The sequence below is a fragment of the Rhincodon typus genome, chromosome 25 (assembly GCF_021869965.1).
Source record: "Rhincodon typus isolate 14 chromosome 25, sRhiTyp1.1, whole genome shotgun sequence".
Taxonomy (NCBI): domain Eukaryota; kingdom Metazoa; phylum Chordata; class Chondrichthyes; order Orectolobiformes; family Rhincodontidae; genus Rhincodon; species Rhincodon typus.
Window position 1 is genome coordinate 42822535 of NC_063356.1, and position 25373 is coordinate 42847907.

Consider the following 25373-nt stretch of genomic DNA (forward strand, 5'->3'; position numbering starts at 1 on the left):
CCTAACCTGCACATCTTTGGACTGTGGGAGGAAACTGGAGCACCTGGCAGAAACCCACACAAACACAGGGAGAATGTGCAAACTCCACACAGACAGTTGCCCGAGGGTGGTATCAAACCTGGGTCCCTGGCACTGCGAGGTAACAGTGCTAACCACTGTGCCGTCCTGTCTCTTGTCTTTCTCAGAGCATTTGCCTTAAAGCTTCAACAAGTGTCCTAGCGCCAAGTTGACCCAATGCTTTTTGCTGAAAATCCTGTTTCTGTGACCTGGCCACTACTTTTTTAGTTGTAAAGTGAAGCTGGAACAGACAGCAAAAATCTTTTGATTGAATGATACAGATTTAATGGAAAAATCAAGGAAGGGGTGAATAAGGAAAATATGAGCACTGGATTTAAAGTTTTACAGCTAACAAGGAAGCATTTTAACATGAGAGATAGTAAGAACTGCTGATGCTGGAGTCAGAGATAACACAGTGTGGAGCTGGAGGAACATAGCAGGCCAGACAGCATCAGAGGAGCAGGAAAGCTGACGTTTCGGGTTGGGACCCTTCTTCAGATGACACTGGATGGAACTAACTATTTTCCTGTTTTTAAGTTCATTCATGGGATATGGGCATTCTGGCTAAACTAGCTTTCATTTCTCATCTCCAATTGCTCTTGAGAAGGTGGCGGTGAGCTGCTTTCTCGAATGGCTGAAGTCCATTTGTGCGTCTTCCTAACACCAATGTTGTAAGGAAGTCTGTTCCAGGATTTTATATCCAGCAACACTGAATGAACAGTGATACATTTCCAAGTCAGGATGGTGAGTGGATTGGAGAGGAACTTGCAGGTGATAGTGTTCCCATGTATCTCCTGCCCTTGTCCATTTAGATAGCGGGTACTGGCTAAGAAGCCTTGGTGAATTTCTGCAGTGCACCTTGTAGATAGTACACACTGTTGCTACTGAGCGTCAGTGTTGGAGGAACTGAATAGTACCGCGTCCACCATCAAGTGAGCTGCTTTGTCCTGAGTGGTATTCAGCTTCTTGAATGTTGTTGGAGCTGCACTCATCCAGGCAAGTAGGAAGTATTCCATGACACTCCTGACTTGTGCTTTGTAGGCAGTGGACAGGCTGTGAGGGGGCAGGAGGTGAGTTACACTGCCTGTCACCTGCTCTTACAGCCACTGTATTTAAATGGCTTGTCCAGTTCAGTTTCTGGTCAGTGGTAACTTGTAGGATGTCGATAGTGGGAGATTCAGTAATGGTAACACCATTGAATGTAAAGGGGGTGATGATCATTGTGCGGTGCAGATGTTGCCTTTGTTGACTTTAAAAGTTGCAGTAACACAGGAGTGATTCTGCTGTGATATTATTACTCTTTGGTTAAAACTGACCATCAGATAGTACAGGATCAATTTCACAACAGTCACAAAGCAGGTTGACTTTGAATCTAGTCTTCATTTTATTCTTTTTCACCCCTTCTGGGATTTTTCCATATAATCTGTAATTTCAATCAGAAGATTTCCATTGTTTATTCTTGCATCACTTAACTCACTGTCAATAGATGTGAAGCTGGAAAAGCACAGCATGCAAGACAGCATCTGAGGAGCAGGAAAGTCAACGTTTCAGGCCAAAGCCCTTTGTCAGGACTGGGGAGGGGGAGGGTAGCCTAGAAGTAAATAGAGGGAGGGGGCTGGGTTTGGGAGAAGGGCAGGTGGGATGGACGCAGGTAGAGGGTTATTCATAGAATCATCATCATAGTGTGGAAGCGGGCCCTTCAGCCCAACAAGTCCACACCGACCCTTGGAGCATCCCACCCAGAAACATCCCCCTTTAATCCACCTAATCTATACATCCCTGAACACTATGGACAATTTAGCATAGCCAATCCACCTAGCCTGCACATCTTTGGATTGTGGGAGGAAACCGGAGCACCCGGAGGAAACCCACGCAGACACGGGGAGAATGTGCAAACTCCTCACAAACAGTTGCCCAAGGGTGGAATCGAACCCAAGTCCCTGGTGCTGTGAGGCAGCAGTGCTAACCACTGGGCCACCGTGCAGTGGGAAGGGTAGAGTGGGTAGGTGAGTAGGAAGGTGGACAGGTTAGGTCAGGTCAGGGAGACGAGGAGGAGGGGGAGGGCTGGACATGGAATAAGGCTAGAGGTGGAGGGATTTTGAAGTTGGTGAAGTCAATATTGAGACCATTGGGCTGTAAGCTCCTAAGGCCTGCTCCATTCTGGGAGAAGCATTGGATGCTGGATCTGCATCAACCCTGGAGCATGGCTCCACCCACTTTTCCATTCTTTTAGATATATACATTTATAGCATTTCCTTAACATGACTTTTAAATTGCCACAACTCCCACTTGCATTTTAGATAAAAAAAACATTTGTTGTCTCTCATTATTCAGATGGCAGACAGTTTTCACTATTTAATGTAATCAGAGTGATTTCTTTTCGATGCTGCAGGACTCTGGTGATGCAATTAGTAGTGTTCCCACTTCTGGATCCAGGCTTAAGTGGAGATGTGTCATAATATGTCTGAACTGGCTGCTTAAGTATATCTTCCAGCTGCTATACATATACATATTACAACTTAATTCAGTTTTGCAACAGTTGTACTGTACTTCCTACAGTCTCATGCATCCCAACCTGAATCCCCTTACTCTTCCTCTGATCCTAAGCTTAAGACATCCTCTGGCAATGCATAAGGCCTAGTTTCTCCAAAGAGGCATCTCAACCCCCTACCTTCCTTCCTAGGCTTTAGGTTCTGATTTATCTTTTCTTTTAAATTCATTCACTGGATATGGGCACTGCTGGCACATTCGGTTGCTTCCTAATTGCCTTTGTTGTAGCAGCTGTGAAAAGCCCAGTGTCATTCTGAATTGGTCACAAAGGAAACATCTTCTAATCCAGGATGAAGGCAAGTTTCAACCTTGGAACCCCACCCAGTATCCCCACTCTCTTTCTCTCAACCCTACACCCATCCTTCCATTTGAAAGGACTTTCTTTTATCGTGACACACAGCTTCAGGCACACACAGTGCATTTTCATAGAACTGACCAGAGTATTAACCAGAGTAACAAAATAGAAACAAAATTCACAGATCCGAAACTACATGCACAATGTGATAAGATATTAATTGACATTGTTTTCAAAGAAAATCTATTCTGGGATTATTGTCGAGTTTAAACACATGTTCCGTAATAATGATAGTATGATGTAGCTGACCCTCTGGAGTAGCAGACTGAACATCTTACATGTTTACAATAGCAATAATAACTGACCACTTTTGCTTCTGATTCACAAGGCTGTGGTTTCAAAATCTAGGTTTCACTCCAGTGCAGTTCTGACAGATTGTTGCAATGTTGAAAGTGCTATTTGTCCTTTTCAGGTGCAGGTGAAGATTCTATGGTACTTTTTCGAAGAAACGTAATGGAGTTCACCATGGCAGCCTAGCCAGTATTTATCCCTCGGTCTGGTCACTGCCACCTTGTTATGGCTTTTTGCTTTGAGAAAAATGGCAGCAATGTTTCTTGGCTAACAATTGACTACTGTTAAGAACATAGGAGCAGAAGTAGATCATTCAGCCCCTTCTAGTCATGGCTAATTATCTACCTGAACATCATCTTCTTGCATTGTGCCTGTATCCCTTAATGTCATTCATATCGAGAAATCTATCATCTCTCTCACAAATATACTGTTTGACTGAGTTTCCACTTCAAAAAAATTCTTATTGTCTGTAAAGCATATTAAGATGACCTAAGGCTGTAAGTGGAATATTTGCTATCCTAATGATGGCTGCACCCTTCTTGGGGGGTGGGGACATGATGGACTGGACCAAGATGTATATCATTTCTGGATTGAACAACATCGTCTGCACTGGTTGCACTGGCCAATACGTAAATGGCAGTTCCTTCCACAGCATTGAATAGCATTGCCTGAAGTTAACTGATGTTTTCTTCTTTTGTTGGGCCCTCTTTTCCACCATTTGGTTATTTCTTCTGTCTTCTGCTTCCTCTATGCTTTGCCTGACTGCTCATCTCCAGACACCTCTGTCAGCAATAAGGACTTCCCATGCATCGACTCAACATGTTAACGCTGATTTCTCTCCACAGATGCTGCCAGACCTGTTGAGCTTTTACAGAAATTTCTGTTTTGGTTATGATTTCTAGCATCTGCAGTTCTTTTGGTTTTTATTTAACTCCTTTACAACTGTTGTAGGGAAGGTCTTTGCTCACACTGTTCAGACCACACTGCAGACTCTGGAATCTTACATCTATCCAGAGTTTCAGTCCACCACCTTCAGAACAGTCCACCTTCAGTACAGTCAACCTGAGGTCCTGCTAGTAGACATCCTTATATCACAAATGTAGACTGCCTGTTTGTCTTGTACTAATGGCAAGCTCACCAAAGAGCAGGTCTTTGGAGGTACAGCCATTATCCATATGGTTCCTATGACACAGTGAATGGAGTCATCACTGACTTGAGAACAGGTAAGGTGTGGATCCTCACATACTGTTGTACTTTTACATTTGGCATTCTATCTTGGCAGGAGATGCACAATATTTGTCTGAAGTGAATGTGTTCTGTCACTTTCTTTGGCATGGAAACATTGTCCACATTATCGGTACTGTAGAGAAGTGTGCTGAACACACAAGCCTGCTATACACAGAACTTTATATTTTTGGTCAGTTTGCTGTTGGTTCACAATCAATCTTTTGAATTTGATGTGACAGCTTCAGTTTTGGCAATCCTTGTGCTGATTTTGGAATGAAGGCACAGATTATAGGCGCAAGATACATGATGTTGTCAATAATGTCCAGACTGAGGTTGTCTGTGTTGATGGAAGGTGGAGACTCTACATCCAGGACCATATATTTGACCTTCCTGATGCTGATTGTCAGTCTAAACACCTTACAGGCATGGGAGAATTGATTGTGAACTGCTGCATGTGAACATCAGTAATGGGATGCCAATGCTGTGTCATCAATAAACAGCAACTCAAAGGTCGCGGCATTGTGTACCAAGACCACAGAGTGCAGTCTTGCAAATTGAAAAGCTTGCTGTTAGCTGTGGCATGCAGGTAGATGCCACATTTGAGTTGCCAGTAGTATACATTACCAGCATAGAAAAACATTTCAAAGAATGTTGGCTTTACTCCACTGCTGACCTTGAAAGTGTCTGATGTTGCTTCACTGTAACTGATGAAACCAAGTGTTCTCGTGGAAAGAAGAAATGACACTCAGGGGTCCAGTTTAGGGAGCACGTTTTTGCTGATGAATGTAAAGGCCTTAGTGGTGTCCATGAAGATAATGTAGAGCAGTATTCATAGCACTTTTCCTGTAATTGATGAGAAAGTCATGTCAATGGTCGATGTGCCTGTTCTGAAGGTGGACTGAAACTCTGGATAGATGTAAGATTCCAGAGTCTGCAGTCTGGTCTGAACAGTGTGAGCAAAGACCTTCCCTACAACATTTGTAAAGGAGCTAAATTAAAAACCAAAAGAACTGTGGATGCTAGAAATCAGAACCAAAACAGAAATTTCTAGAAAAGCTCCACAGGTCTGGCAGCATCTGTGGAGAGAAATCAGAGTTAATGTTTTGAGTTGAGTGACCCTTCTTCAGAACTGATGGTAGCTAGGAAAATGTTGGTTTTTATGCAGAAGATAGGGGTGGGAGGTGTGGGTGGTAGGGTAAGGAGTAAAACGATAGGTGGAGATAGAATCCCAAGAGAGAGAAGAACAGTTGGACACACACAGGAGTGGTTAGTGATTAGCCTGGGAGGATGAATAGCTACTAATGGGGACAATTAGTGGCTAACAATGGGTTGTGTTGTAATAGCAGACCATGTGATAACAAGAGTTAACGTTTCACGTTAAGTGGCCCTTCCTCAGAACTAGTACTGGGTGGAAGTGAATGTCGGTGTGTAGGTGCATATGAGGTTAACTGGGTCAACACTCATTGACAAGTAAAGAGTAAGAAGTTTCTCTAAGCTTTCTGTGAGGAGTCAATCATCATAAATCATGAGATTTTTACTGAAAACACATTGTGGCTCACTGGTTGCCTTGTGAATCTTTTCCTGCCAGAAGACTGTGCTGTGTTTCATGTTAAGGGATTCATTGGAACCTTGGGCCTTGTCAGATATTTGTCAATTGCAGCTTTCTTGCTTGTGTTATCAACCTGCAGAAAGTGGTCAGTGGAGCCAGGACACAATTGTCCTTGCCTTCCAGCTTGCATTGCAAAAGACTCATGTCATCTTTGTTGAGATTGTCTTGTCTAGTGCATTGATTATTGATTCATCTGGTGAAAGATGGTTCCTTAAACTCCAAGAACCTATTGATGCAAGCAGACTGTGGCATCAGAGTATCGAATTGACTTTGGGCTGTCCAACTTGAGATTGATAACAGACAATGAATGAGACACAGTGATCGCTTCCACCGTGGGAACTAGCCACTGGCACTTGAACGTTCTACTAACAGAGAAAAGTCACAGAATTATTGCCATGCCAAAGGAGGTCATTCGATCCATTATGTCTATACCAGCTCTCTGAGAATTGTAAGTATTTGTGACCCTTCTTCCATTTCTTGTGACTCTGCAAAGAGTATATATTTAAATAGTCATTAATGTGCTCTTGAACGCCTTGATTGAACTTGCCTCCACTATATTCCAAAGCAGTTCATTCTAGATCGTAACTGCTGGCTGTATGAAAACGTTTTTTCTGACCACACATTTGCTTCTTTTGCAAAACACTTTAGGTCTGTGCATTCTGGTTTTTCACCTTGATGAACAGGAACTGTTTCTCCATATCTACTCTGGCCAGGTCCAGAGGTTTTAATGGCAACTGTTTCTTCCTTTGGGTACTCTGCAGGCTTGGTTAAATAGTCTTGATTCTTCAGTTGCTCACGCTTTAGATACCCATCCCCCCATTCCCTGCCCAACCCTTTTGACATTGCTAGTATTGTCTAGAGGAAGGGGTGAAATTTGTATTATTTGGCACCACTGCTAAGTGTGACTGCACGCTGCTTCTCACTGCTTCTGGTTGGATGGTTGCCCTGTCACCTATTCTGTAATAGACGCCAGTGATGTACATTCACCTCCAGAATGGGTTTATTGTTGTCCATCATGTTTTGAATCCTATAGGGGAGTGGGTTGTGGGCAGCCTCTGCCTGAGCTAATATTGATTTGGGTGGCCAACAGCGGGCCATTGCTTAGCTTGTCACTGTGGAATATGGGTTACTTGAGTTCAGCATTATCAGCTCTCATTCACCACCTTCCCTGTGGCCTATGATTGTCCAGGCTGTTGATGCATCTCACATATCAGCTGTAGCTTACTTGATAGCATTTTCAACTCTAAACATCGTAGGATTTTGCATTCAAGGGGTGCACTCCATAGACTGGACCCATAAACCTATAGTAATATTCCATTATAGTACTGTAGCATTGCAGATGCCGTCTTTTCGAATGAGATGATAAACAAGGCCCTTGTTCTGCTGGGTATAAAACCCTCTGGTACTGTTTAGAAGAAGAGCAGGAGAATATTGGCCAGGACAATGGAGATGATTTATCCTTCAACATCATAAAAATAGATTATCTAATAATTATCACATTGTTGTTTGTGGCAGTTTACTGAGTGCAATGTAGCTGTTGCATTTCCTATATTACAATAAAGACTATACACGATTGTCTGTAAAACACATTGAGACATGCAGTGATCATTTAAAGTGCAAATAATGTAAGCCTATTTTTTAATATAAATATTCCCATGGCATAATGAGATTGTGGCATTGTCTAAGTGGCACTCACTTTGTCAGTTATTTAAGAGATATTTTCCCCTTGTCTGACTTCACTAGCATCCCCATGTCATAAAGCCTGAGACTTGTTCTTACTACAACAACTTACAAATCAGTTACTCTTATTGATATTTTGCTGGGACATAATGCACCCTTCACATTAACAACATGTGCCTTCAACTGGTGGTTGAAGTGTCCCTGTATATTTGTGATGACTGTGTCGCAGTTGCCTCTTGCTAAAATGAAGGACAATGTATTAGTATTCTTCACCTGTTGGTTCTCACGGGATTGTGTGCTGCACTAGGAAGCAGTTGGTCAACAAATGTGCCAGATTAAGCTCCAGTAAATTAAGTGGATTGTAGTCTCCCCAACATCTAAAAAGCTGGGATCAATGATGATTAAAAAAATTGAAATCTTCGTGTGCATCACTAAAATGTAGTTATCAGATAAGAAATCAAAAAGGCCAATAGAATGTTAGTTTCTTTTAATAAATGAAAGGCTAGAATATAAAGAGGAGGAAATTCTGCTACACCAGTACAAAGCCTTGGTTAGACTACATTGTCACCTTAGAAAGTATGTTATAGCCTTGGAAGGAGAACAGCGCACATTCACCAGAATATTATCTGAGCTTCAAGGTTTAGATTGAGGATAGTATTGCAGAGTTATATTCCCTGGAATATAAAAGGTTGAAGTTATTTTATTGAGTGTCTTAATACTTTGGAAGTAGTTAACAGGTAGATCAGGTGACTTTCTGCCACTTGCAAGGACAAGGAAGTGTGAGCTAAGACATAGATCAACTGTTGAATGGCAGAACAGGCCTGAAAAACTGAATGGTTTACTCCTGTTCTTATGTAACTCTGAAAATTGCTAGGTTAGCGTCTAAAAATGTTGGAAAGTCTTGTGGAAATTGTCAGTCTAGATTAATAGTACTCCTGCCAGAGTGCCAGACCCGTGCAAATAGAGATGGCAATGTGTCTGTTTTAAATTGGTGAATTTAAGATGGTTTTGACTTGATTAGTAAAGAGGGAGAAGACTACTATTATTTGTCAACTAGTACTGATTGTAATTGTCTAATGTGAATTTGATATTTAAATTTGTTGGTTTCTGGAGAACACCTTTGGATCCTGGGGAAGTGCTTGATTCCTAATTAATTTGGGAGATAAAATTATTCGTGACTGTTATAAAAACATAACAAGGCTGTTCAGCACCTCAAACCATTCAATATCCTTAGCTACACATTCTTGTATTGTCCCCATACCTCCTGAGTATCCAAAAATCTATTCATCTCTACCTTCAATGGAATTAATGACTTTGGAACATAGGAACAGGAGTAGACCATTCAGGCCATTGAGCCTGCCCTTCCATTCCATACATGACTGATCATTGACCCTCGTGCCACTTTCCCATACTATCTCCATAGCCCTTGATGTCATTAATCTCCAGAAATCTATCAGTTTCTGTCTTGAACCTGCTCAATGATTGATCCCCCACAACAAGTCCAAACATTCACCACCTTCAGAGTGAAGGAATTCCTCCTTATCTCAGCTTTAAATGGCCTATTCCTCATTCTGAGATTATGCCCCCTGTTCTAGAGTCATCAACCAGGGGAAATATCCTATATGTTGGTTCTGGAGTAGAGAATCCCAAAGGTTCCCGACATTTTTAGTGAAGACATTTTCTGCTTGATCCCTTGTTCTGAAACTAGCCTCTGGTTATGGACCACCCAGGCAGGAGATATATCTTTCCAACATCTACCCTGTCAAGGCCTTTAAGGCACTATGTATTAATGAGATCACCTTGTTCTTTTAAATTCTTGGAAGTCTAGGCAGTCTAGTCTGCTTCTCCTTTAACACAAATCCCCCACACCACTCAATCCCAACCCAGGAATCCCTAAGTATAATTTTCATTGGGTAAGGAGGCCAACCAGACCTGTTGCAATACTCTTGTGGTCTCACCAAGGTTATGGAAAAACTTGTTTATTCTTGTACCCTATCCCTTCGGGCATGATGTGTATTATTACATTCACTCGTTTCTGAATGTAATCTCTTTTGTAATCTCTTTGCATCATTAGTTTTGCACCTACCTTTGTATCATCAGCAAACTTGAGTACAAATGCTTGACCCACTGCCTAGATTATTTCATATTAATTGTAATTTGAGGTTCAATCACTGATCCTTGCATTATGCCACCAATAATACACATCTCTGGAGTAGGTGGGACTTGAAGCCAGGCCTCCTGGTTCTGAGGAGGGGACATTACCACTGTGTAACAAGAATTCCTAAAATCAGCCTTTCTCCCTCTGTATTCGCAACACAGTAAAACTAAAACCATCAAAGATTCTCAAAATTGACCCTAATGGTTCCTAACCAGAAATTTGCATATTGAATCCCAGCCTCTGTGAGTAATCAATTCCAGACACTAGTTTGTATCTTACACAAAAGACTTAGCCATTTGTTAACAATATAGTAACATAGCAGAGTAAAAATAAACAGCAAAGTAATGTTAACGTCTATTTTTTAAACCATAAAGCCTTTGCTTTCACATTATTCACACAAAATCTGGCAGACAAACAAGCACAGTTAAGGGATAAATAAAATTAAATAACAAAACTGGCCAGATTACTTAATTGGTTGTCATAATGCATTGTTCCATAGGCATGGATGATGGTTTGTTGGTTGGTTTTTTTGAAGATGTCAATCAGGGCCACCTTTTCAGTTCATTCGAATGAAGGCAGTAATACTTAACATTTAGTTTACTATTCTTATAGTATAGGATAGTAACTTATTGTTACATGTATTTATGAAAATACAGTAAAATGTGAATAAATCACCATAATCTGGCACCACTTTTATTACATAATTTATAGAAAGAAATCCTTTATTAGTCAGTGTATTGAGTACAGGAGTTGAGAGGTCATGTTGCAGCTTTACTGGACATTGGTTGGGCAACTTTTGGAATACTGTGTTCAGTTCTGGTCTCCCTGCCTTGGAAGGATGTTGTGAAACTTGAAAGGGTTCAGAAAAGATTTACAAGGATGTTGCCAGGTTTAGAGGGTTTGAAACATTGGCAGAGGCTGAATAGGCTGGGGCTATTTTCCCTGGAGCATTGGAGGCTGATAGGTGTCCTTATAGAAATTAATAAAATCTTGAGGAGCATTGATAGGGTGACTAGCCAAGGTCTTTTCCTCAGGGTAGTGGAGTACAAAACTAGAGGGCATAGGTTTAAGGTGAGAGGGGAAAGATATAAAAGGGACCTAAGGGGCAACTTTTTCACACAGAGGGTAGTGCATGTATGGAATGAGCTGCCAGAGGAAGTGCTGGAGGCTGGTACGATTACAACATTTAGAAGGGATATGGATGGGCATATGAACAGGAAGAGTTTAGAGGGATATGGGCCAAATGCTGGCAAATGGGACTAGATTAATTTAGGATATCTGGTCAGCATGGACGAGTTGGTCCAAAGGTTCTGTTTCCATGCTGTACAGCTCTATGACTCTATGACTGTAAATAGATTATAAAAAGTTAGGACAACTTTCATTTTTTTTTGTTCCATCCATGGCTTCTTGATTTCCTAAATGGCTACGGGAAACCGTCACATGCTGCAGCCACCAAAGCTGTCCCTGAGGTCACAACACCAAGGAGGAAGCACGCTGAAGCAGTCCCCACTGCCACTGACTGGACCCAGAATGCTGCCTCTGCCAAAGCTGCCTCATCACCACCAATACTCCAGCTGCCACTATAGCTCAGAAATTGTTCCAAATCATGAGTGCAGGGGCTCATCACGACTTCTGAGAACTGATTGACCGTCCAAGTTAACTCCTGAGGACCAAGAGATCACTCACTCGAGAGATTATTCACTCTCCATGGTTGCAGATGCCACCAAAACATCAGAGGAAAAGAATGGACCCCAATTCATTGATGCTGGAACAGTTACTCAAGCTGTGACCACCACGGTCATGAAAAATAGACCGCATCCACCACTCAACAGCTCTCTGCAACCTCTCTCCACCACCACAGCCACAAATGGTGAATTTGATTCAAAAGTTAAATGAAGAAAATAAAACTTTTAAAAAAGGAAAGAAGGATGTGGCCAGTCAAGTGAGAGAGAGCGGATGGGCCCGGAGACCCCTACCCTGTCACCTCTGTCATCTTGAACCACTGGGCTTCCAAGAGTTGCTCATGGGAGGTTAGGCGGGGAGCTTTCAAATCTTCATGTTGTGGCATTAACGACCAGATTCCTTTTTCACAGAAATTACATTTCAAAAACTAGTTCCAACTCTGGCCACTTTCTGACAGACTAGCTATCTCCTCCACGAAGTCCCAGTAACCATTCAATATCTGCCATCTGCTTGAGTATAAGGTCTCTTCTGGACTTGCTGGATTCAATTCCCAGACACTGGCCTCATTAATGGCCAACTTTTGCTATGTGTTTAAACATGATGCTTTTCCCCACTGACAAAACATCCACAAAACCTTTTAATCAGGAGCCAACCAGTACTTAACTTCTAAACCTAGTCTGGTCTGTTTGATCTGTTTTTCTTTAAGGCAAGCTGTTGTCCATAGTCCAAAAGCCACCTTTAACTCACAGTTCCCAATCGATAGCTCCAAACCAAAATTGATAAAAGAATAAAATAAAAGTAATAACTCAACACAGGTTCTAACAGTAGTGTTTACTATTTGTTAACCAGTTTTTAATCCATATTAATGTGCAATCACTAGTATCAAGAGCCCTGATAAGCCAGTGGGCAAGTTGCTCACAGTAAAATGCCCAGTTTCTGACCTGTTCTTGTAGTTACAGTATTTATATGGCTAGTCCAGTTTGGATTCTGGTCAATGGTAACCCTAGGATGTTGATTGTAGAGGATTCAGTGATGGTAATGCCATTCTAGGTTGAGGGTTGAGGGGGGTGGGGTGATGGTTAGATTCTCTCTTGTTTGTGATGGTCATTGACTGGCACTCAAATGACATAAATGTTATTTGCCACTTATTAGCCTAAACTTGAATGTTGTCCGGGTCTTACTGCATATGGACATGCACTGATTCATTGTCTGAGGAGTTGTGAGTGGTGCTGAACATTTTGCAATGTTCCTACTTGTGAGTTTTTGATGGGAGGAAGGTCGTTGTTGAAGCACCTGAAGTTGTTAGGCCTAGAACACTATCTTGAGGAATTTGGCACTATTATGGTGCAGTGGTAGTGTACATACTCTGAAGCAGAAGGTTCAGGTTCAAGACCCACCTGTTTCAGAAGTGAGTCGTGACATCTGTAAAAGACTGATTAGAAAATACCTATTCCAAGGAAGTGCTGCAGCAATGTCCCAGTTATGAGATGATTGGTGCTTTGTGTTGGGCAAGACTTTAAGCAGCAGAGAGCTATCCCCTGAATCCCATTGACTCCAGTTTTGGTAGGGCATGAGTGAGCAGGTTATTGTTGATTAAGTGCTGCTTGATAGCACTGTTGACAACACCTTCTATCACTTTAATGATGATCAGTAGGATGATATTTGGCCAAGTTGGTTTTGTCCTGCATTTTGACATACCTGGGCAATTTTCCACATTGTTGTATGTCCAGTGTTGAAGTTGTACTGAAACTGCTTTGCTAGGGAGCATAGCTAGCTCTGGAGCTTAAGTCTCTAGAATTATTTCCAGAATGTTGTCAGGTTCCATAGCATTTGCAATATCCAGTGCTTCGAACAGTTTCTTGATATCACATGGAGTGAATTGAATTGGCTGAAGACTGGCATCTGTGATGCAGGGGACCTCAAAAGGAGGGCAAGATGGATAATCCACTGGGTACCTCTGGCTGAAGATTGTTGCAAATGCTTTACCCTTATCTTATGAACTGATATGCTGAGCTCTTCCATCATTGAGGCTTGGGATATTTGCAGAGTTTTCATCTCCATTTAGTTTTTTAAACAGCCACCACCATTCACAAGTGGATGTGGCAGGACTGCAGGGTTTCTGTTTGAACCATTGATTGTGGGATCACTTTGTCTGTTGTATTCTACTTCTGTTGTTTGGCATGCCAGTAGTTCTGTTTTGTAGCTTCACCAGGTTGACACCTCATTTTTAGGTAGGCCTGGTGCTGTTCTTGGCATGCCTTCCTGCACTTTTCATTGAACCAAATTGTTCTCCACCATGATAGTAATATTAGTGTGGTGCGTATTGCCAGCCCTCAAGGTTACAGTTTGTGATTAAATATATCTCAGTTTTTGCTGACGGCCCACAGTGGCTTATAGATGTCAGGTTTTGAATTGCTGGATCTGTTTGCATCTGTCTGATTTAGAGTGGTAATAGTTCTACACATCACGATGGAGCTTATCCTCATTGTGAAGATAGGACTTTGTCTCCACAAGGACTGCCATGGAGAGGTGCACCTGAGACAGAGATTATGAGGACAGCATCAAATAGATGTTTCCCTCATTGGTTGCCTCCCCATCTACTACAGACCCAATCTAAACTCTACATCCTTAAGAACTTAGCTAGCTTAATCAGTCGTCGTTTTATGAAGTCTCAACTGGTGATGGACATTTGAAGTCCCACACCAAAAGTACATTCTGTATTCTTTCCACCCTAAAATATGCTTCCAGGTATTGTTCAATGGGGAGGATAACTGATACATCAGTTGAGGGAGATCAGTAGGCAATTTCAGCATAAACCTCAACAGGGGGTTTCTTGCCTTTTTTGACTTGATGCCATGAGACTTGTTTGGGCCCAGAGTCAATGTTGAAGATTCCCAGGCCAACTCCAGCCTGACCATACAACTGTGATGCCACTTCTGGTGGATCTGTTTTGCCTGTGAGGTGATGCACATCCAGGGATGGAGATAGTAGTGCACGGTTCATAGATGTCCTCACAGAATAATACCTTACAGCATAAACCTTTTGCTTGGCTTGTTTGTTGCTAATAAGAGTTCTTGCACTTTTGCCAAGAATGTCAGGATAACTGAGCTATAGTTCTTTCTTCTTTCCATCTTTTTTGGAATAGTTGGATTGCCTTTGCTTCCTTCCAATTCTTGGGTCAAAATAATCAAATTCCCTCCCTAAGGCCATTGCGGATCAACCTACTGCACATAGACTGCAGCAGTTCAAGAAGGCAGCTCACCACCACCTTCTCAAGGGCAACTAGGGACAGGCAATAAATGCTGGCTGGCCAGCCAGTGACTCCCAAGCCCCATGAGCAAATAAAAAAAATTTGTGGGCTTTTTCTTGGTCAGACTTTAAAATAATTTAATCACGCCTCTCCAACTTCAGTTCATCCTTCTCTGGGATCTCAAGTTGTTTCCTCAGCCCTTTTCCTTCAAGTTGTGGAAGTTGAAAGTTGACCACTGAATGATTCCTTCCTCATATAATTTGTTTAATCTTCCATTAATTTTAGCCTTTTATGCACAGTAGCCCTTCCAAGAGAAAGAAAGAACAGGCAGTGGGGCACTAATCTATGTATGTAATTTATAATGGTTACTTTTTCAAACAACATTTTTTAGGGGGAGGAGTTGATGGCCTTGTGGTGTTATTGCTGGACTATTAATCCAGAGACCCAAGTGATGTTCTGGGGACCTGGGTTCAAATCTCACAACAGCAAATGGTGGAGTTTGAATTAATTAAAAATCTCAAATTACGAGTCTAATAATGACCATGAATCCATTGTCGATTGTTGGAAAAACCCATCAGGTTCACTGCCATGCTTACCTGGTCTGGCCTATATGTGTCTCCAGACTCACAGCAATGTGGCTTACTCTTAACTGCCCTCTGGGCAATTAGGGATGGGCAATGAATGCCAGCCTTGCTAGTGATGGCTTGATCTCATGAATAAATAAAAAAAAGTACTCCAAAGACGTGTGTGGGAAATGATGCAGTGGTTTTCTGTTAGCATTTGAGTTATTTTGCTGTATTCACTTAAGATAGAATTACCTACTTGTACGAACAGAATCATTTCCATTAATGCAACAAATGGGCAGAATGTGTTTTAACTTGGTTGTTACTACTGTATAACGTCCTTTTATATTTAAAGATAGTTATGCATACATCACTTATAACTTTTTAATGTCTCTCCTAGCAATTCAGGATGCATGTATCGGATTGTGCAAACTACTGGTCTGGATGGGAAGAACCTCCTGAAACTAATACCACTTTCCAACATGCCTGGACACTACATCCCAGCCATTTCTCTTCCCATTTCTGTGCCCACCACTGCTACCTCTTCCAAAGTAAATGTGTCAACCGTGTTTCACGTGACAGCATCACCTAAAACAACAACTTGTAATACGCCAACGTGTTTTCCTGTGTTACAGCATGCCAATACAGGAAAGATTCTAATAACATCACTGGAAGGATCAACCACCCAAAGTGGAACATCTCCCATCAATCCCTCACAGAAAAATACATTTCCAGCATCAGCAGTTGCATCTTTGCAATGTCCTAATCTACCATCAGTTACTTTGCCCAGTCTGCCTGTGCAGAAGATACAAGCTCCTCCCAGTTTAACTACAGGTCAAAAGTCTTCTAATCTGAGAACAGTTAGTTTGCCTGCTGTACCAGTGCAGGCGACCCAAGCATCTTCTACTTTGGCTCCTGATCAAATAATTTATAATCTATCAACAGCCACCTTTCCTGGTCCAGCTGTACAGACCACCCAAGCATCTTCCACTTTGGCTATTGACCAGAAGACTTACATGCTTTTAAAGTCTCCAGTGTTGCCTGCTGGTCATCATCTTCAGATCCCTGCAAATGCAGAAGTCAAATCTGTTCCAGCATCTTCTCTGCCCATTGCTATCCGGCAGAAGATCTTGTCTACTACAGCGTCCAATTTCGCTAACACAACTGCATCAACAAAGTCAACTCCAACTGTCATCTACGTTTGCCCAGTGAACACAGTGAAGACAGTGCAGAAGCGCCTCCCAAATATTCGTCCCAAGAACATTTTGAACATGACCACAACTTCTACCACTGGCGATAGCCCTGCTCTGAGTACTAATACACCTCCTGTTGTTGCCTGTGGTGAAGTTGTTTCTAATGCTGAGCAAAATTTGTCCAAGGATAGTCCAATGAAATGGATTGTGCAGGCCAGTCCGCAGTCTGTGGCACACTGCCTTATTCCAGTTAAATCTTCCAACAATCTGGCTTCAGAGATCTTAAAGAACTTGGCTGATCAGCAAAACATGGAGAGCGCCACTAACCTGATACCGTTACCAGCTACTGCGACTGCACAAATAGACTCTGACTTATTTTCTCTATTCAAGGAAAATGCCCTAGTTATGTACAATGGTAAAGTCTACCTAGTCGTGCAGAAGAATGGTGGATTGCCCAGCTCACGCCCTGAAAATTCTTCAGCTTCCACAAATCAAGCAGAGATAGACTCTACATTGTCTGCTGTTGCATCACCGACTGGTTTACTAACAAAAATCAAAGAAGAACCAGAGGATCCTGATCCTAAACCTGTTACACAGGAGAACAAATTTATAAATCGGCCAATAGATTCGTGTAGTACAACAGCCAATGACCAGGACAGGAGTCAAGATCTTCCAGGCACTCTGCATGAGGTGAGCTTTCTCATAGTTTTTAAGTTTTTGGTTAGGTAGTGTGAAGAAACATTTACACTCTCTGTCCTATACTTCATAGAACTGTAATAATATAGCAATACAGTATGGAATGAGGCCATTCAGCCCTGTGTGTCTGTCCCTAGTTTTGTCTTGCTTTGAATGTTAAAGTAGTTGATTGTTGCAATACTCAACTGCATTTTACTTAGAGTTCTAGTGAGACATTCCTAGTATTTTGTGGAACTGAAGTTTTTTTTTTACTTGTTAGGTTTACATATTCCAGATGTTGTTCATAACTTTAATATTATGCAGAAAGTGTGGTCTCTTGTTTACTCGCTCAGTCAAAATTCTGGAATTCCCTTCCTAACAACGTTGTGGGTCTACTAACAGCACACGGACTGCAATGGTTCAAGGAGGCAACTAACCACCATTTTCTCAAGGGTAACTAAGGATGGGTAATAAACGATAGTCCAGCCAGTGATGCCCACGAGAAATGATTGAAAAAAAAAACAAATATCTGATATTGTAATGGCCCTTGTCATTGGAATTTCCCAATCAATTCAGAACGGACGCTCAATGTCCACAAAAAAAACCTTACAATTAAGTGTACTGTATCTGCTTGATGATTAACTGAAGTACAGAGTGTTATGCTCAAATGGAATAGCAGACTGGTTTTGAGAAAGAAAGTTGGGACGTTAGACTGGGACTGACTCAGGCTATAGAGACATAATACATGTGTATGTGTAACAGTTGTATTCCTGTCTTCACTTTTGTGTTGGATATCAATAGATCCAAATGAACTACATTGTTAATTAACAGTTCGTTTCATCCTGATTTTTGTTGATTCATGCAGGCCCCTTGTTACCTTCTGCTGTTTTGCTTAGAGATATGCACAAAGATTGTGGAACAGCTATTTGAGCCTGCCTCTTTCCTGCTCAAGTCAGATTGTGATGAGATGGGGGACTACTGCTGACTTCTCATTTCACGTCAGGCTGCTGAGGCAAGACAAAATGTACAAACTTCAGTGTCTTGACTTTGGAGCCCTGCATTCTGTTGATGCTCTGTGATTCATTCAACTTGAAACTATTAATTATTTCTTGACAAAATATATTGCAATTCGGGCAGTTCAGATAATGCTAAATTTGCAGTTTACATTGAGTATATAATGTTAAAAAAAACCTTTGCACTTTTATTCCTGTTCAGTCCTTATTTAGTAACCCACAATTCATTCCATGCACAGAACATTATATACAAAAGAAATAAGCCTTTGCATTTGTTTAATGAATGGTTAGAGGATGATGTATATTGAGTATCATATCAAGCTTAAGTGATTCAACTTACCACACATCACTTGAACCTGATGTTTCCTTGTAAGGTACTTGCAGGTATTTTTTCTCTTGTTTTAATCACATACACTATGTGCCACCTAATATTGAATCATTATAGTGTGATGTTATTTGACTTTCACTATGCCACAATCTCACTGCTTGAGGAAAAAATATGTAGTTTTAATAGTAGGTAAAGTCAAGAGATAAAGTCAAGCAACAAAAGCTTAGAACTCTGGCAGCACCTGTGGAGAGAAATCAGAGTTAATGTTTCAGGTCCAGTGACCCTTCCTCAGAACTGATGGTAGCTAGGAAAAGGTTGGCTTTTTATGCAGAAGATGGGGCGGGGGAGAGGAGGGGGGAGGTAGAAGGGTGGTAAAGAGTAAAAGAGTAAGCAATAGGTGGAGATAGAGCCCAAAGAGAGAAAAGAACAGTTGGACAGACAGAGGAATGGATACTCAGCTTATGTGAATGAATGGCTACTAATTGAGACAATTAGCAGCTAACAATGGGTTGTGTATCATAGCAGACAATGTGATAACAAGGTCTGGTGCTTGGGTGTTTGGTAAGGACATAGGAGAAGGTGCTGCCTCAAACCCCAAAATTGTTGAACTCAATATTGAGTCCAGAAGGCTGTAGAGTAGAAAACGTAAAGTCAAGCACTTATTTCAAGTGCTATGAAATTTGCATCTGTAGCTTGAACATGGTTTTGTCATGCTTAGGCCACAACACAGCACTATGAATTTGGCATTGTTAAAGAGACTCACTGGCTGGAATGGAAAATGAAAGAATATCTCACTGGTGCAGCTCTCCAATGATGAAAACTGGAACATGTTAAAAGAGCTTTACTCTCTCCCTAGCCATGCTGATCAATTTGTAAGTGCTTTACGTTGACATAAGTTGTTGGAGTGAAAAGTGTTCCATTCTCTAGGACTAACACTTTTCACCCTGATGAGCTTAAAGTTAATTTATGTTCTCTTAGTTTCCCCCGGAGATGTCAGTCAGGATTCTGCTTTAGAAAAACCTACCATCAAGGAGCAGCCCCTTATATCCTGGAGGAGTTCCGTCAATTGAATGGGGTCACAACAGTAGGTCAACCAGTGCAACCAGTCCCATGAAGTCATGCTTTGAGCTTCCAATCATAACATTGTGCCAGTGACTACAGTCCAATGGAAAGGTTTCCATTTATATCAGACATTGACTATTTTTAAGGACGTTGCTTTCATCAAAAGCATTAAACTGAACAAAAATGATCCTCTCGACCTACATCTTCCCTTTTTTAATTTATAGATAAAATTATGACAGCTCATTGTGTTACGGTTTAATAAGATGTTGAGTTAAAATTGTTTTAAGTTTCACCCTGCAGGATTGATTTTTTTTTCTTGAACTCTAGCTCTCTGATTTGTCATTAGTTTTCATGCAGGGTATCTCATTCAGAGTGATTACTAAGTTGTAAACTGTTTAAGCACTACAGTTGCAAATCAGTAGCATCAATATCGTCACTGGTATGGTTTTAATATTATTGTCTCTTGTAGTAAAGTGTATCTTGCTTGAAGCTGACTGTAAATTACCATTGCACAGTTGTGCTTGAGAGCACTGCAATTCAAGTTTCTTCAGCTAAATTGTCAAGAAGTATCTGTATTTGTTTCATGATTAAAAACGTTATTCCTCTTATTTCCCAACCTCCTGTTAGCATTCTGAGTCGACTTGTGGGACTACAAGAGGGGAAACCGATGAACAGTTGTTGAAGAAAGCAGGAATTTACACCTCTGTGCGAATCTGCCTCACCAGAATATCCCAAAAGCAGCTGGACCTGTGGACCAGAGATGTACAGTTGGACAGACAGAGGAACACTTCCACCGCAAACTCTAAGCCACCGGAGTTACAATCTCAACTATCTATGAAAATAGATAACATAAAGACTGAAGCAGTTTGCAAACAGACGCAAGTGAATTTGATGCCTCCAGTCATTAAAACAGAGGCGCCTATAGAGATAGAGTATAATGCAACCCACACAAAGGAGATTGAGGTATATCTTCATTTCAGTAGCACTAATTTTTTTTTAGAAAACCGCTTAAGGTTGTTCTGTGTGAGATTTTAAACAGACTATTTTGAATAGAGTCTACAGCAATTGCTTGCAAATTAGTTTTCAGTGACTGTTGAGTACAGAGTCTTTAATTTCAATAACTACAAATACATCCGTTAATAAGCTACATTTTTAGTATAATTCAGTGTATTTCCCCTCTTTCTTTATTCTTCTTAAAATGTGTATTTCTTTTGGGACTGACAGACATTCAGTCCTCTTGTCATGTGACCCTGCTTCCCATTTGAGCTTCAAACAGAGTATTTAACTATCTTTTTAACTGTGGACAGCATCAGTGCAGGACGCAATCATGTTCTTACTAGATGCCCAAAATTGGCTCAGTGGTTAGTATTGCTGCCTCACAGCACCAGAGACCTGGGTTTGATTCCAGCTTTGGGTGTTTGTCTGTGTGGAGTTTGCATGTTCTCCCCGTGTGGGTTTCCTCTGGGTGCTCTAGTTTCCTCCCACAGTCCAAAGATGTGCGGATTAGGTGGATTTGCCATGCTAAACTGTCTGTAGTGTCCAGGGATGCGCAGGCAAGGATGTGTCACAGGAATAGAGCAGGGGACTGGGTTTGGATGGGATGCTGTCTTGAGCTTTGGTGCAGACTCGATATGCTGAATGGCCTCTTTTTGCAGTGAAGGGATTCTATTATTGCTATAAGGAACATAAATCCTGGTATATCCTTCTCTTAGTTCAGGAAAAACTGAAGTCAATTATAGCATCTATACTGATGCCCAGGCTGGTCTCAATCTAAAGACTTAATGGTCTTTCTTTTTTCAACTGGTGTTTTTGGCTTAGCTTTGAGCTAATTAGTACCAACGTAGCCAACTGGGGAACACTGAAGCTCCTTTAATGTGTATTTTTAAAATGTCTGAAAATGCCTTAGATTTGACAGTGGAATCATTAGAAAGAAAAGACTTGCCTTTATATAGAGCCTTTCACAATGTCAGGTTGTCCCAAAGTGCTCCATATTTAATAGAGTCAATTTGAAGTATAACCACTATTGTAATGTAGCAACATATGACAGCCTATACACGACTAGCAAAGTTTGACAAACAGATAACCATCCATAGAGAGATTAATACTGGCTGGGACATGAGGGCTAGACTCCCCTTTACCTCCCATGGTGCTATGGTATCAAGTACGTCAACTTGTGATGGAAGAAAGAGCCTCTCACGTGAAAGGGAGCAAATCCAATAATGTAGCACCGTCTCTACCATACTAAAGTGTCAGCCGAGATTGTGTGTTCGGGTCACTGGACTTGAACTGCCAACTTTCTGAATGGTTAAGTATACTAGGAACTGAAGCAACACTGAAACCAGAGGAATGAAGATGTTTTCTTTCACAGGCTAAAAATAAATTTGGCTATGTCTGCATGTAAAATTCAAAGCATTTCACTAAAGATGTAAATACAATCTTTGAAGAAAATTCTGTGATTTTATATGAAAGTAATAAAATCATCATGAGCAGGACCTTTTATATACAAAACAATCTTTAATACGTACATGGTAATTTTCTGATTATTTTTAAAAATTGCTTCCCATTTTAGGTGAAAGTGGAGCCTGAATCTCCAGTGAAAAGAAAAGCAGAAAGCATTCAGTCTTCACCAGCAGTTAAGAAACAATGCCTAAAACGATTCATTCCAAACTGGGAATCTGAGCATGCCTACAGCTGCCTTCCTGTGTACAATACAGAAGAACCCTCCCATGATACAGAAGCAACCTCCCATGATACAGAAGCAACCTCCCATGATACAGAAGCAACTTCTCATGGTATAGAAGCAACCTCCCATGATACAGAAGCAACCCCTCATGTTACAGAAGAACCCTCCCATGATACAGAAACAACCTCCCATGTTGACTCTCCCTGTGAACAGGAGACATCCACCAGCTTTCTTGAGCCTACCTCAGTGCTAAAGGAGAGCATTGGAATGGACACCCCGTCCGGGATAACTTTGGGAAGTGGGACAGAAAGTGCATCCAACTGCTCAGCTGTCTCCACAGACTCTGTTCCTATGGCCAGCACTTCATCTCCTTCAGTGGAATACTCTGTTCCAACTGAGATCAGTGCAGCATGCAGTTACACTCCTCTCCCTCCCTCAAGTATAGATGAAACTACACGTGATGAGAAGATCAAGCGGCTGAAGGCGATTCTGAAGGAGAAAGAGGCTGCGCTGGAGGCAATACGGAAGAAAATGGTTTTAACACCTTTATAAAATTCTTGATCTAAATTAAGATTTTGTGTCCATGCTGTGCTCTTTATTTAAATATCTGGATGATCAGCATTCTATGTGATCTCAGTCTCCATTGATCAGTTTAAGATGACAAATATTTGAAATGTTTGTCTTTAAAATATTTATTTTGCTGCATAGTTGAGAGGCCACTTTTGAATTTTAATATTTGTCATTTTAAATTGTAGCATTTTGATTTATAACCAGGAAAGCCAATGTAAAGAGTGAATATATAATAGTATAACTTTCTATTTACTTGTGCATTTCTTAGACCTGTAACTGCATTTAATAGTTGTGGGTATTGTTCATTCAGAGTGCTGGTGCAGACAGAACTGGCCGAAGGGCTGCTGTGTTGTAATAATTCTGTGGCTCATACTTGTGGACCAACAAACTGCGTTCAAAGGGAGTGAGTTCCAGGATTTTAACCCAGTTCTGTGAGGGAAAGACAATATGGTTCCAAGTCAGAATGGCATGTGGTTTGGAGGGGAATTTGCAGACTCTGGTATACCAATACATCTACTTGTATCTTTCTCGGCAATGAGTGGTGCAGATTTGAGAGATGTCCTATAAGTTGTGGCAAATTGCTGCAGTATATCTTTTATCTGGTACATGACAGCCATAGTGAGCCATTGGTGGAGGAAGTGAATATTTTAAGGTGGTAAATGGAGTGCCAATTAAGCAGGCAGTTTTGTTCTATTTGGTATCAATCTTCTTGAATGTTGTTATAGCTCCACTTATCCAAGAATTTAGGGGGTATTTTGTTACTTTTGCATGATACCTTTACATGATGGAAAGACTTTGTGGGGTCTATAGATGAATCGCTCACTACAGCCAACCCACCTTCTGATATGCTGCCATTAAGTATATGTATACATTATCTCTATTATACAGCAAGTTAGCTACTAGTCAGTTGTGAACCAAAGATGTTTAAGTTTGGAGTTCTATGATGGTATGTCACTGAATGTTGTGAAGAGTTGGTGAGCCATTCACCTGTTGGAGATCAGTCATTGCCTGGCACTTGCAAAGTGTGAATGATGATTGTCACTTGTCAGGCCAAGGCTGAATGTTACCTGACTCTTGATGCATATGAACATTGTTCCATTATCTGAAGAATTGCAAGTGGAACTGAATGCTCTGCAGGCATCAGCAGATGTCTCCACATCTGACCATGTTGGTGAAGCAGCTGAAATGATGGACTGAGGAAACTGCCTTGAAGAACCCCACCAGCAATGTATTGGAGTTGATATGGTTGGCCTCCCAGCAACATTTAATTTATGCTACTTATCACTGTAGCCAGTGGAGAGTTTTCACTAGATTCCCCTCAATTTGCTGGGGCTCCTTGTCAGTCTGCTGAGGTGTCAATTAATATTCCTTCTATTTGTCATTTTAATTAATTTTATTAATATTTATTTCCAAGTAAATAGGATTTTGGTTTAGAATTTCTGGAACTTAAGGTTCTCAAGACTTTGAGTGATGTCCTGAGTTACAGAATGTCCCTGTTTATGAATCTTTCCTTTTTGTGCAATTGATATATTTTATTAGAGCTGTGGTTGATATCCATTGTATATTATTTCTACATAGATGGCATTAAGAGTTATTTTTTCTTTCGTTCACTTATATTTGTTTAACTCTTAGAAAGCTCCAGGGTGGAGGTTAGCAACTAGGTAAAGTGCTCCTGTGTTTTACTGTGGCAATTCAGGATTGGTACCTCAAACTTTAGCCTTCCAAATGTGTGATCTGGATTTCTTTTGTTATCTGGAGTTGCCTGATCATCTTGGTAAACGTTTAAATATGGTGCACATTGGAATATCATTCTTCAAGAGAAAATAGACTAACAGCTAACAAGATAGTGATTTAGTGTTTAGACTGATGGCTAATGTATGGTAAGCCACTGCAGCACCAGTTAGTGCCTATCCTTAGGCTGTACGCTGACTATGAAAAAGAGTACCCTCAAGTTTGGATAGGCCACTGATGCTCATGGCTACTGATTCACTGCTTATTTATTTGAGCCTGACCATTAGATGTGTTAAAGCTTCAATTAAAAACTTCACATAAACTTTGGGGATGGCCCCGTGGTTTTAAAATAATTATCATAATGTTATATTGCTGATTGCAATAAGGCAGTCTTAACAATTACTCTTGATTTTGACCCATTTACAGAGATACTTCAGATCCTCGTTAAGATTTAGACCCTGGGACTTTGGAAGGAAATATACATTGCAAATTTGAATACGTTATCTTTCAACTATTGCATATTCATGAGCAGAGCTGACCTTTGTTCATCTAGGTCAGTTAGAAATTTCTGGGAGAGCTGTTCATTCGTATAAGTTCAAAAATTTCAAGTTTGGGTGGAAAATACAATTTTACTTTGGTCTCTTGCATAGGAGTAGAACATATATTTACTTAGTCGATGTTGGAGTATGTGAAAA

General features: G+C 41.0%; 1 protein-coding gene across 4 annotated transcripts in view; it reads left to right on the top strand.

Moving 5' to 3' along the window:
• Positions 1-25373, top strand: part of lrif1 (ligand dependent nuclear receptor interacting factor 1) — a 50439-nt gene that overhangs the window by 18117 nt on the left and 6949 nt on the right. For 2 of the 4 annotated variants that reach the window (XM_048612008.1, XM_048612007.1), the window contains exons 3-5: positions 16059-17306; positions 20322-20657; positions 22264-22911. In XM_048612008.1, coding sequence (XP_048467965.1) covers positions 16059-17306; positions 20322-20657; positions 22264-22911 — 2232 coding nt within the window. Of the gene's footprint in view, positions 1-6448; positions 6538-15823; positions 17307-20321; positions 20658-22263; positions 22912-25373 lie in introns of those variants that run through there. The other 2 variants (XM_048612006.1, XM_048612005.1) reach the window with 2 other exon arrangements.